Genomic DNA, 14,224 nt, shown 5'->3' with positions numbered 1-14,224 from the left:
GATGTCTGAACACAACCGACAGCAAATACAGCTATCACGTGGATTCCAGAAACAGAACAGGCAATCAAGATGTATATTGCCATGCGCTAAGACACTTAGAGCAACACTTAATATCTAGTTTCTGATCAGATGAACTGTGCCTGGCAAGCCCACATTTCTAGATATCTGAGTTCCTCTGTGAGGTGTTTGCTCTGTATCTAGGTAGTGGTTTATTTATCTGTTAATCATATTCCTTTCTTTGCAGCAAGAATCTGGAGAGTTGCTGCTGCTTCCAACTTTCACACTGAAAGGGCTCCATGTTTCTAAAGTAAAATTGGCTGTTTATGAAGAAAATTATTTACAGACATTCTCCAACCATGGATGGTTTCTGTTGGAGACAAACTTCCTGCATCTTTTTCCATACTCTCACTTATGGTATTACTTCCCTCAGCTTCCATAGAGGTTACTTCTTCAGCCCCTCACCCATATCTTACTTGAATCTATTTATACTTCCCCAAAGCCTTTTCTCCTTTGACAAGGTCTTCAAGATATACAGCAGGAGTCAAACCTTTGAGTTCCTTTGAATTTGAAGCACTCAATGAAACACTTTCCCATTTTCCTTGTACCTCACCTGTATTCCAGCAACAACAGTTGAGGATGTGGAAGATATTGGGAAAAGCTTCAAGGGAGAATTAGCCTTGGCAGCTCCCTCAAAGGATAATGTGCACATTTTCCTGGACAATTCTGATATGATAGAGCCAGGTCATGTGAACACTGATGCAGGAGCTGTGGAAAGAGAACCACCACAGCTAAAATTCTTCAGAAGAAAAAGCTTCTTGAAAGATTGTCTGCTTGGCATTGTAATGAGCCAAGATAATCAAGCAGGTGGCATTTTATTTGCGCTAAAATTTAGAAGGGTATCCTGGTTGACATCTTCAACCTCTTTAAGAGTCCTCAGAGTCTCCTCAGCTGTTAACATATCTCCGGCTATTTAGACTTAAAGGAAAATATAAAAAATCATAAGCCTTACAAGCAAATCATGGAAGACTGAGAGTTCTGTAGAAGTCCAGACTTCAGACAGATTTTTTGTCGAATGGCTTTGTCAGAAGGCTTTTAGAAAGATATTTCAGCTTAGTGTTGTCCCCTACTCTATAATGTTCTCCATGATTATACTTTATGAGTTTGACAAGATCACACTTATGCACAAAGATGTAATCTAAAATGATTGTAATCCAGAAGAATATATTATGTATGAGTAGCATGATTGAAATCTTGCTTTCAGCAACTCCTTTTGAGAATATGAACTTCATCATAATTGAGGAAAGATAGTACATGATTTATTTCAACAATGAGTTCTTCATTTTTTTTTCTTGTGAGCATCCCATTGCCAGCCTCTAGTATTTATATATAAGATTTACTATAGAAGAGTAAATGAACAGGTATACAGAGAAAAGAAAAAAAGACAGTTTTCAGAGAGCTTGGAAAAGTGAGAAACTTTAAAAGTTGCAGAGATGTAGAAAAAAGGGTCAATAGCAATGGAAAACCAATTCATTTTATTTAATAACTTGATTTCCATGCCTTGTTCTAAGCAGAGAAGTAACTTGCACATGATAGGTGCAAACACTTCTTAAATCATGTCCTTTTCATGGTTTGTTTATTTATTCATTTATTATTATATAAAAAAGTTCAAGCACATTCAGACATTAAATTGTTAAGCAATAAAAAAACAAACCCAACAATAACAACAAACAGAACATGAGCTTATATATATCCATAGCTTCTCAGTAAAATTACTGCCACAGAGGCAATCTAGTAAGCATGTCATCCAGATCTCATACTAGAATCATAAAACCATAGAATCACCAAGGTTGGAAAAGGCCTCCAAAATCATTCAGTCCAGCCATCCACCTACCACCAATATTTCCCAACTAAGCCACATCCCTTAATACAACATCTACATTTTTCTTGAATGCCTCCAGGGACAGTGACTCAACCACCTCCCTGGGCAGCTCGTTCGAGCACCTGATCACTCTTTCAGAGAAGAAATGTTTCCCAGTATACAAGCTGAATCTCCCCTGGTGCAACTTGAAGCCATTCCCTCTTGTCCTATCAGTAGTTATGTGGGATAAGAGGTCTACTCCCACCTCTCTGCAAGCTCCTTTCACATTGTAGAGAGCAATAAGGTCTCCCCTGTGCCTCCTCTTCTTCAGACTGAATAATCCCAGTTCCCTCAGCTGCTCCTCATTAGACTTGTGCTTCAGACCCTTCAACATCTTTGTTGCCCTTCCACAGACATACTCCAGGTCCTCGATGTCTTTCTTGTAGTGAGGGGCCCCAGGATGAGCACAGTACTTGAGGTGCGGCCTCACCGTAGCTGAATACAGGAGTATAGCAATGCTATTTCTGATAGAAGCCAGGATGCTGTTGGTCTTCTTAGCCACCTGGGCACACTGCTGGCTCATATTCAGCTGAGTGTTGACCAGTACCCCCAGGTCCTTTTCATCCACACAATCTTCCAGTCACTCTGCCCTAAGCCTGTAGCATTGCTTGGTGCTGTTGTGGCCAAAGTGCAGGACCTGGCACTTGGTCTTGTTGAACCTCACCCCATTGGCCTCAGTGCAGTGATCCAGCCTGTCCAGATCCCTCTGTAGGCCTTCCTACCCCCAGGCAGATTGACACTTCCTCCCAACTTGGTGTCATCTGCAGACTTGCTCAGAGTGCTCTCAGTGCTCTCATTCAGGTTGTATTGTACTGAGCAGAACAGGCTACAGTGCCAACCCCTGGGGATCACCACCCATGACTAGCCAGCAGGTGGATTTAAGTCCATTCACAACCTCTCTTGGCCTGTTCATGCAGTCATTCCTTATTCTAGCAAAGACTGTACGTGTCCAAGCCACAGGCTGCCAGGCTCTTTAGAAGAATGCTGTGGGAAACAGTGTTTCCCTAAACTGAAGGCAGTATAGATATGAACTTCACAACAACTTCTTAAATGGCAACATATGCTTATATGTATGTATATATACACATAAAAATACATTTAAACTCACATACACTGAACAAGGAGGGTAGTAGTCTTACACCTTCTGGTGTCCCTTGAGGACATGTTTCCAGTGTCAAAGAGCAGTTCGTTGGGTTATTTTTGAAGTGACTTCTTATCTTCTTCTTTTAAAACAACCCCCAAAGCTTCATAGCATGCACCATCAAATTCAAAATGTTGTTCACTTCCACATTCCTTTTCTGAGAAACAATCCCACTAACAAAAACTGAAAATTTTGCCTAATCTGAGCTAACTTGAGGCCAGCTGATATGAAGAAGTACCTGCATGGTATATTGTTCCTATTGCTTTTGATGCATGGTTGAGAAAAGGATGAAGTATTATGGTGAGTTGAGTGAAGCTGGAAAGAAGAACATTTTCAGTCAGTTGTGAGCAGCTTTTCTGTGTTGCAAAAGGAGCAATTCAGTATTTTTCAAAGTATAACAGTTGACGTCCAACGTGCAAAGCTTCTGCCTTTTCTGCTCTGTTTGATGTCAGTTACATTAGAGATATTTCAGCACATTTCAGGATGCAATAAGTGCTTGAAGATTAAATTCAAAATCAAACAGAACGAAAATCCACATTAGAGCTGGAAAAAATAACAAAGAAAACTATCTGCATGTTAAAGGAAAAAAAAACAAAGAGGGAGAAAGAAAGGGACATTAGGGTAAGTGACAAAACAGTTTCTGCCAAAGTGTTGAAGACAGTTTTGGTTGAGAGAAAGCTGTAATGCTTTAAGTGGATGGAAGAGGGATTTGAAAGCAAGGCAAAATCATGCTAAATTATCATGTGGGCCTGCAAAACATGTATAATTGAATTTTTGTCTTGTGATGATGGGACTTCTTAGGAAAAACCCAGCCTGTGTATCTTTTCAGACAGAGTAGATAAATAAGGCATACGTCCAAACTACTGAAAGTACTGTGCTATGTCTTGTATAGCTTTCTTTATTATTATTATTGTTTCTTTCTTTAGAGGGGTAGAGCAGGCAACTGTGTAGGGCATGCTTGAAGAAAATGACACTGAATGAGCTGGATTTGGACACTACAGTCCCAAGCAAGTAAGCAGTGGATTTTTTTGTGTGTATTTTTTTTTCTTTCTGTTTTGTTTTTACTTTAAACACATTAAGTTGTCTTCTCTTCTTTTACCTCCTTCTCCATCCTGAGAAATGAGTAATTTCAGAAAATGAAAATGTAATCCATGCAGCAGTTGAAGTTGTCTCAAATATTCTTTGTTTTAGCTTTTCTTTCATTGCATGAGATATTTTGCTAGATAAAATTGAAGTAAACAATATGAGTCAGTCTAACCTTTTCAAAGGTTAGTGTGGTTTGATTCCGATAAACAGTCGGGTGAGTGTTGTGGTGAATTCACAGTGGCTATGTATTAAGCATTAATGGTAAAATGACAAGCTATGTTTACTCATTCTTTCATAGAAATACAAGAGAGAAAGCAATACATTAAAAAAACCCAAAGCACAATGCTTAGAAAAATAACTCCCCTTTCCCAAATCCCTCTTCAACATAAGCTTTAACTCATTCATATACAGCAATATTTCACATTCATCTAGGACGTCAAGCTTTGGGTAATGCTTGAAATTTTACATCTTAAATGTAGTTCTTGTTCTAAACTTATCCTTTCGACTAATTCCAGGCTAACCCTTAAAAAACTATGTTGGGTTTTCTTCAGTGGTTTTTTGAATAAACTCAGTTTCTTTTGTGCTTGCACTTCTTATCAGCAAACAGTTGTTTACTAAAGTAGCGTGCACAGTATGAATATGGTTTGATGTCTGTCACTGGAGAAAGTTATTTTCAGAGTAGCTATTCAAAAAGAAACATTATCTACCTCTGCATATGGAACTCAGAGGTGCTTTCCAGCTTGAGGCTAGAACACACTTTCTTGCCTTTGCAAACAGATCTTCACTCCCTCTAAGCCATCCATAGGTCCACTTGACATCGACCTGACTGACATGGTCCTGCCAGAAAATAAGCTTTCTCTTCTAGTTTCCAGGCTGTCACTCAGTGGTACCTTAGGGCGAAAAACTTGCATGAACTTCTGGTAAAATTCTTTAGATGCAAAATAATAAATGAAGGGATCTATGCAGTTGTTGAGGCAACTTAAGCATAAGGTGAGTTTGTAGGCAGGGTACAAACTCCTTTTATAAAACAGACGGACAATCATATGTGCAAGCAGGATAAAATTATTGGGGGCGAAGCAAGTGATGAATACCAAAAGAACTATAATTGCCAGGTATATGGATCTAGTCTTCTGCCTGTTACCATATCTGCTTGATGTCTGAATAAGCTTCCGAATGGTGCCGATGTAGCATCCAACTGTTACAATGAAAGGAATCAGAAAGAGCACAACAAATAGGGTGAGAAGAAAGGCTACCCAGGCTGCGAAGTTGGGCAGCATCTCCCATTTGAGGACATCAAAACAAGTTATAATCTCCAGTTCTTTCACTTCATAAGTCAGATCTGTGCTTTCCAATGGGTAGAAAGCTAGTAGCAAGAAAATCCACATTACCATGCAGGCACCCAGGGCATATCTTTTTCTCCTCCACTTGATCAACTTCATGGGATGCACCACGCCCATGTACCTCTCTATGCTGATACAGGTCATAGTCAGTATGGAAGAATACATGTTGGAGTAGAACATCACAGTCACAAGGCTGCAAAGAGTCTTGCCAAAGGTCCAGTGATTGCCATATATGTGATAAGAAATCTGGAAGGGAAAGCAGCAGGCCAGCATGAGATCCGTGATGCTCAGGTTGATCATGAAGATAACAGAAGGTGTTTTGGGTTTGATGTGCCAGCAGAGCACCCAAAGGGAGAAAAAGTTTCCAGGAATACTGATAATAGCCACCACTGTATATACCACTGGGAGAGTGATGGAGATAGCTTTATTTTGAAGCATTGCAAGTGTTTCAGCATCCAGGTGGGATCCGTTTTTAACCATTATTCAAAAGAGCGTTCTTGTTCTCTGTAAGCTAGCTTGATCATATCATGAACACTTGGCTTGAAAATCTAGAGAGAAAATGTCAAGAAAGAGAAGCAATACGTCAAAGCAGAAATTGCAAACATGCTTAATATAGTAATTAAGTATTAATTTTAAAAAGCCCAATTTCATTTGATGTTATTCCTGAATGAACTGAATCAATTAAAATTTTCTGAAAACTGCCTTCTTCCTTCTACTTATTGCATTGCTTTATCTGTCTCATTTATTTCTAGCTTTGAACAGCTACTTTTTCTTTGCTGAATGGCTTTCTGATAGTTTTACAGTCTATACATTACCATTACCACACTTCATTGTCATGTGATTGTGACACAGAGAAGATCACAAACTGGAATTAAATTGATGTCTGCATTAGAACACTATACCATAAGTTCCTCAAGAGCTAAATCCATTCTATATACTCTGGATGTCAAGACCTTGCTGTCTTGTAATACTGAATATTTTTTGAGGTGTTTTTTTGTTGTTTTTTTTTTTTTGTCCAATGAAATAGCAATCTATTCCAAGTAAATGCTAAATATATATATATATATATATATATATATTTAACTGGGGAAAGGAGAACATGCAATCAATTATTTTTTGTATATCTATGATATGAACTGAATGTAAGAGCAAGGCCATGTATAATCAAAAGCCAGGGACAGACTGTGTGCTTTAAAGGCTAGAGGGAACAGCAAAAGAAGTCGCACACCTTCTTCTATCTAAAAGAACAGATGCTGCATTTCGGTTTTTGAAAGATATCTTATCAGTGTCACCCGTAATTCTGCAAAAGGAGTTTCAGTTTAGCAGTCTACAAAAAAGACCCATGCTTTCACTGTCTGACCTTTATAAACCTTTATTGGCAGACACAAGTAGCTTATGGTTTGGCTTACTGTAGACAGTGCAGCATTATTTAGCAGCTGCAAACAGGAACTCATATCTCAAAGTACTAGATGCATACATGTAGTACAGGAATGTAATTTTACAAAAGCCAAGGGTCAAAAATTGAAGAAATGGCAATGAATGGTGTGAAAGGCAGATGGTCAATGAACAGCACGTTCTGTGAAGAATGGAACTATGGACCTTTCAAGGATTCCAGGCCAAGACATTTGATAACTTTGGATACATCTATGGTGTTTTTATGAATAAAGAGGAACAGAGAGTGAGTACAAGCATATCCCTTTACATGGACTCTGATCACCTCCACTGTTTAATGCAAGTATCTCTTTCCAAGACACACCTGCCACAATAGAGGCTAGCAGTTAGTGTCACTTAAGCTCAGATCTAGTCAAATAAGACCTTTAATGTAACTGTGTAGTCTTAACCTTGGAGCAGTGTGTCTGTCCCTCAGAGTAGTGGTCGGCCCACAGTGCTGAGTATCTCATGTTGGCAAAAGCCATTCTGCCAAAAAATGGTGCTTTCTGAGCAAAGCTCTTACTGATTAACTTCTTAGCCCTTTCACAACATAACTGTTGATGAGTCTTGAGACCTGGCAAAAAATGAAGCTTCTAAAGGCTGTAGTGCGAAAAAGAAATATTCAATTCTAAAAGTAAAGAGTGCAATCCAGAAAAACTATAAAAACCACAGCCACGGCAGTAAGAAGTTCAGTGTAGGCCTATTTCTGTAGTTTCTTGATCTGATCAATAAGTGCTTCAAATGTCACCTAAAAATATTTGAAAATAGTGAGAGTCAGTATCAAACAGGTAATAACAAGAAAATAGAAATTGCAAAGAAGTCAGAGATGTGTTCTGAATACATACATGAAATTGAACACATAATCACAACTGCAAAAAATGCTTTGAACTAAATTCATTGCAGATGAAATTCTGTTCTTGTCAGTGGAGTTGTATCAAGAATTAAAACCAACTCTTCAATTTTCAGGGGAACTAGAAAAGGCATTTAACTGACACATAGCTCTTAAAAAAAAAATAACGTAATGCCATCTATTTCAACTGTTCTATCCACGAATAACCTTAGTAAACATGAACCCATTATTGCCTTAAAAATCTTTGTCGAGTGACAGCCATTCATGCCTAGCAACCCTATATTTCCCAAAACAAACAGGAAGGTTTTATCTATTCCAAAGTATTTATAGAACTTTAATGTTAAGCCTGTGAAAGTGAAAGACTTTTGGACTCAGAGACTGAGAGATCTCACCTCCAGATGCTATTCCTATAAGAAGCATATGTATTTGTGAGGTTGAAGTACAAGTGAAAATTTCCATTAAAACTTTCACACCAGGCACAAAGTTGTCGAATATCTGTTACACTGAGTTTTATATAAGGAATAATCACAAACATATTTTCTGAAAGCAGCTAATAAATCACAGAATCACTGAATTGTAGGGGTTGGAAGAGACCTCTAGAGATCATTGAGTCCAATCCCCTGCAAAGCAGGGTCCCACAGGTAGGCTTCCAGGCAGGTCTTGACTATCTCCAAAGGAGATAACTTAGAAATAGGAGAAGACTCTACAGCCTCCCTGGGCAGCCTGTTCCAGTGCTCTGTCACCCTTACTGTGAAGAAGTTTCTTCACATATTCGTGCAGAACTTTCTATGCTTTAATTTATAACCATTTCCCCTTATCCTGTCCCCACAGACCTTTGAAAAGAGGTTGGCCATGTCCCTTTGACTTCCACATTTAAGATATTTATAAACATTAATAAGATCCCTTCTCAGTCTTCTTTTCTCAAAGCTGAACAAACCCAGGTCATCAGCCTTTCCTCATATGAGAGATGCTCCAGGCCCTTTATCATCTTTGTGGCCCTCCGCTGGACTCTTTCCAGGAGACCCCTGTCTTTTTTCGCACCAGGGAGCCCAGATCTGGACATAAACTTGCTTTTTCAGAAAGTACACAATGACAAGAAAGAAGGGAACAACACACAGAGATGCTAAAATATGCAAAACAGTTGGGATTCAGAGCCATTAAGGGTTAAAGGCAGATTTTATACATTTACGGGACAGAACTGTCAGTAAAACCTAATTGCCTCCCAGATTTAGGCACCCCTTGAACTGGGATTGTAAGGCTCTGGGCTTTGCTGTTCTGCCTACAAAAGTTCTCCAAAAATGGTGGGTCCCCTTGGCATGGTTTTCTGTAAGGAAATTGTCCATCATAAAGAGCTACAAAAGATGTCCATCGCAAGCAGTGATAGTTCCTTAGTGCCTTCTGCAGAGGAGTAGGGAGCCTGCAGGGTATGGAAGACTTGCAAGTTTTCTTATGGAAATGTGGAGTACAGAAAATCACCACTTCATCTTTGCCTTTCTTTTTGCCAAATCTTTCTGGATCACTAATCCTGAATTTCTTGCTCATGAAACACGGACCACCAGCAGTTCCTGCTCTGAGTCACCACTATTTTTGATGTTTTCCTTTTAACAGCAGTGGATGAATGAAGCCGCTGGATTCACAACACAGCATTTCAACATGCTTCCCCATTATTCTGTCTATTAGTACTACAACTATATTTCCATCTCATTTGGGGTAATATGAAGTCCTTCCCCCATGGCAACCACAGTCTGTGTTTGTCACTTGTGGTTTTAGTTGAAAATGTCATAAATAAAGCAAGAAAGTTTTTTTGTTGTTATTTGGTTGGGTTTTTTTGTTGCTTTTTTTGTTTCATTGGTTGGTTGTTTTTTAGTATTATAATTACATTCTCCTTCCATTTATGAGCTGCTTTCCTGCAATTCCAGGCTTCCAGTACAATTTAATTCAATGGAGTTGCCATGAATCACTGCAAGAGAAAATTTCCTGCAGAATAATTTTACAACATAAAATCTCACCTCTGGTTTCAAAACTGTAAACATGCATTCTCTTACATAAATATCCTGTAAGAAAGATGTTGTTTTATTTTGGCAACAGCTGTGTCTGAACTATGACAAGTGAAGATGTAGGTAGACAGAAAGAAAGACTTGATATGGATTCTTCAAATGAGAAAGTACAGTCATATTGCCATTTACAGTAGCCCTAGAAATTTGGGCATAGAGAGAGAAATGTTATGAAATACCTAATTTCTGGAACATTTAGTAGACTGGTGTATTTCAGTTCAATACTAGGTACTAACCCCTCGCTAAATCTGGAGAGAATATTTTTGCTCCTTTTCACACTTCCTCACTCGGAGCACTCAAAAGGTTCACTTGTAATTTCAGTAAGCTGTAATCATAACTGAGGGTGAAAGCTGCTTAGTGATTCTTTTGTCGGGGATGGTGATTTCTTTCCCTTCAGCAGACAAAAGATGGCAAATAAAATAGTAAAAGGTATACGAAGAAACAAAGACTAAAAAAGCAGAAGAGAAGAGAACTCTCTTATTTCTTTGTCATGGAAGAGTAACAACAGAGATGTCTACTTTCTTTTTAGGAGATTACTAAATAAAACTGAGGTATTTCCTTTCTCTCATCTGTTCTTTTCCTGTTGTGTCAAGTGCACCTGCAAGAAAGACTGAAAAGCCTGTGAGCTGACTGAAAATAGATTTACCATTTTGTAAAAAGTTTTGTGATTTGAGGAGGAAAAATAAATCTCAAAGCATGCCAGTAAGCAGAAAGCCTTCTAGTGTTTATTCTGATTCATTAATTTGGTTCACTACCTGGTAAAGCATTCCTGAGTAGAATATTAACTCCTTGTTTCCAGAATCCTTTGAAATCTTTGCACTTTTAGAAAGACACTACTCTAGCTGAGGTATGTAGGACAGCATGATTCACGCTCCGGGAAAATAAACAAATCAACCAACATGGAATGCTGAACTTAGTTGCAAACATATTCAGAATGAAAATAAAAGCACATATTTTATTGTAAATGCTTAAGGAAGTCATATTAAAAGTTTTTAATGAAAGCCAATGTGAGTAAAAATTTTGGTTTGTATTTTTTTTTTAAATCAAGATAGTGCATTTTTAGCAAAAAGTAACACTGAAGTTCTTTTACTTGCTCTGCTTATCATTAACAATACAGTAATGAGAGCTAAAGGATTAGGATAGTTTATTTCTAACTAAATTTAGCTAAAAGTGATGAAAACTTAGGAATCCTCTACATGTAATATTCCTTCTGGGTATTCAACCTCTGCTGGACTGTTGAGTTTACAGTTCCTGTCGAGTTAACAGAATATTAGACCAGTGTAGAAAACAGATCGTTAATTTCCTTTGTAGATTGGGTATGAAAAGACGAAATAGCAAGGAAGGCCAAGGGATAACATCTCGAATTGTGAGAAAAGTGACAAACACTTTGATGTTTAGACAGACAAAAGGGTTTTATATGAGGAAAAACAAGAAGTATCCTTTTTTTAAACACAACTCAGTTCTTGCTCCCCAAGCATTACTGAAATAATTCAGAGAAGCATTTCTCTAAGTGTTCCTGCTCACCCAGCTGAGGAATGTCAATGAGTGTGTTGCTGATCACGTTCCCAGAACTAAATGCCGACTTTGCTGAAAGAGGCCAAAGGCTTTCCCTGGACGTTCATTCTCACTTGCAATAAACTTTTGTGGAAATTTTAACACCTAATGCTATACCTCAACAAGCCAAAGGTTTTGTTTGCTCAGTCAAGATCTGAACCTGTCTTCTAAGAAACTTCTTTGTATTTGGCCTTTGCTGTTCTTTTTGCTGAGGTTTTTTGTTTCTGTTTTGTTCTGAGTATCATACTTGCAAAGATCATCAAATGCTGCCAAGGATGTAGCCACTCTATCACAAAGGTATTGTTTCACACTTTATTAAAGTCTTTAACTTATTTTCTTAAAAAAAAAAAAAAAACTTTCAAGAAATGAACATGCTTGTGTACTTTCCATAGAATCATCAAGGTTGGAAAAGACCTCCAAGATCGTCCAGTCCAACCATCTGCCTGCTACCACTATTTCCTACTGAACCGTGTCCATCGGTACAATATCTAAATGTTTCTTGAACCGCCTCCCTAGGCAGCCTGTTCCAGAGCCTGACCAATCTCTCAGAGAATTATTTCTTAACATCCAGCCTGAATCTCCCCTGTGCAGCTTGACGCCATTTCCTCTCATCCTATTGATGATTACATGGCAGAAGAGACTAATCCCCACCTCACCACAACCTCCCTTCAGGTAATTGTAAAGAGCCATAAGGTCTCCCCTGAGCCTTCTCTTCTCCAGACTGAACAATCCCAGTTCCCTCAGCTGCTTCCCATAAGATTTGTGCTCCAGACCATCACAGATACACTGCCCTTCTCTGGACATGCTCCACAGCCTCAATGTCTGTCTTGTAGTGAGTGGCCCAAAACTGAATACAGCACTTGAGATGCAGCCCCCCCTGAGTACAGAGGCATGGTCGCTTCCCTGCTCCTGCTGGCAACACTATTTCTGATACAAGCCAGGATGCCACTGGCCTTTGTGTGTACAGGTACTGATCTGTATTTCCAAGCAAACAATACTGACAACAACCAACTAGCTGCAAAATTCTGGACCTTCTATGTCATTTAGCTTTGAACAAATAAAATTTTGTATTTTTCACAGAAGATTATTCAAGTAAAATACATAAGAAAAGTAAATGCATGCCTCCACTACAAAATGTGAAGTATTTTTACACTGAAAGAGTGACTTTAGAAATGCCATACTGATTAGAAACTCTTGCAGAGACATATTTCAGTCTTTTTTTAGGTACACCTTGTCAAAGTAAATCTTATGGTGGTTATGGGTCTGACCTCAAATAGTTAGGTCAAGGCAAAACACAAGTGTCTTCCCTCCACAAATATTTCACACTTAGAGGTGAGAAAACTTCTATTTTTAAAGCGAAGAAATGTGGAAACATTACCAGCTTTAGTGTAATGGAGTAGTAAATGCCTGTTGAGTTTGTCAGATGCATCAACCTAAATGAAAGCAGCTTTATTCAAAACTGAAGAAAAGTAATCTTACCACTAATGCCTATTAGGGAGTACTTCTCCAGCCTGAGGGAATGCAAGCAGGCAGCTCCCATGGTAAAACAAAAAAAGTCACACTGAGTGTAAAATCTAAATACACAGTTTAGAGATGGGTAAACATCACATGGAAGTACTGTTCTGATTCTACAGAACTAGCTAAGTAGAAAATTTAACTGTACATAGCTACATTTACATTTCCCCACGTCTCTCCTGTAACATACATTTTTACTGATAGTTGAATATTACTGCACTTGAACTTTTGCCTTTGCTAACTATAAATTAAAAAATTAGGATTCTGTGCTGATTGCTAACACTGCAGTTAACAACGTTCATTCTATTACTGGTAACAGTTTGCAAATATACAGCCTGTATTTTCCGTGTTAGTAACCCTGTTCAGAGTGAACCTAGTCAATCCCATCCTCTAAAAGTTCATCTCTGGCATATTCAGGTTTATGGAAATATTAGTATTTCCATAAACATTAGGTTGTGGAATAGTCCTGTGCTATGACAGTCAGTACATGAAGCCTGAATCTATGATTCTAAGTGCTGCCAAGGAGCTGGTTTCATCATAAAACAAAGTGGTTTGCAGTTTCAAGGCAGCTTTCAACAATGGTATGAGCAGTCTCAGGTCAATTTGTATAACTACACTGACCAATTTTCTAGGCTGGTCTAAATTTCAGTCAGACTAAGTAAGCATCCTAAAGTGGATTTAAATTATTCTGATTATTACGCTCATAGCTAGAATGTATCAGGTGTATATCAGTCTTTCCTACACACACAGACTCTGTAAGCCTGATTTTTTTAAGCCTGATATTTTAAGAAGTGTTAGCAAAGGTCACTGTCCATGTGCATGCTCTTATTTCTCAACAGCACAAGGTAACTTGCTTCTTGTTGAAATAATGCTGTCTTGCACTTAAGCATGGAGCAAGAGCATGCACGCAAGCAGTTAACTGAAAAATTGCTGATTCCTGGCAGGGAACATTGACTTCATGCAGTTTTTATCAGATGGCTACCCAGAGTGTATGGCAATGGACAATCAGTTTGCAAAATACTCCACCTCAGCAGATGTCCTGAGCCGCATGGAATGATCCTATGCCAGAGGGCTGCAGGTAGCTTGCCACTAAACAATTATTAAACAGTATTGACTTATAGCAAAACATTGATATTTTTATAAACGTCAATCTCAAAAAGTCTAAATTTAAATAATACATGAACTAGTTTTCTGTATTACTTTGCATCTTTGCATATTGTCTATGCCCAGGATTGACAAACGTTTTTTGGTCTGCAGTTACCTCCTACTATGAGTAAATACCTCACACAGTCATTGTGAAAGTCAAATGTATAGTTGAGACTATTTCCCTTCTGA

At 38.4% G+C, this 14,224-nt stretch overlaps 1 protein-coding gene across 5 annotated transcripts in view; it reads right to left on the bottom strand.

Moving 5' to 3' along the window:
* Positions 1-1,616: 1,616 nt before the first annotated feature.
* The window catches only part of P2RY8 (P2Y receptor family member 8), a 29,990-nt gene continuing 17,382 nt past the window's right edge, over positions 1,617-14,224 (bottom strand). For all 5 annotated transcript variants that reach the window (XM_010727192.3, XM_003203116.4, XM_010727215.3 and 2 more), the window contains one exon: positions 1,617-6,033. In XM_010727192.3, coding sequence (XP_010725494.1) covers positions 4,892-5,965 — 1,074 coding nt within the window. In that variant the 5' untranslated portion in view covers positions 5,966-6,033 and the 3' untranslated portion in view covers positions 1,617-4,891. The remainder of the gene's footprint in view (positions 6,034-14,224) is intronic.

Source organism: Meleagris gallopavo, chromosome 1, assembly GCF_000146605.3.
Source record: "Meleagris gallopavo isolate NT-WF06-2002-E0010 breed Aviagen turkey brand Nicholas breeding stock chromosome 1, Turkey_5.1, whole genome shotgun sequence".
NCBI classification, from domain to species: Eukaryota; Metazoa; Chordata; class Aves; order Galliformes; family Phasianidae; genus Meleagris; species Meleagris gallopavo.
Note: the sequence above shows the minus strand (reverse complement) of the source record. Positions and strands in the feature narration are given on the sequence as shown.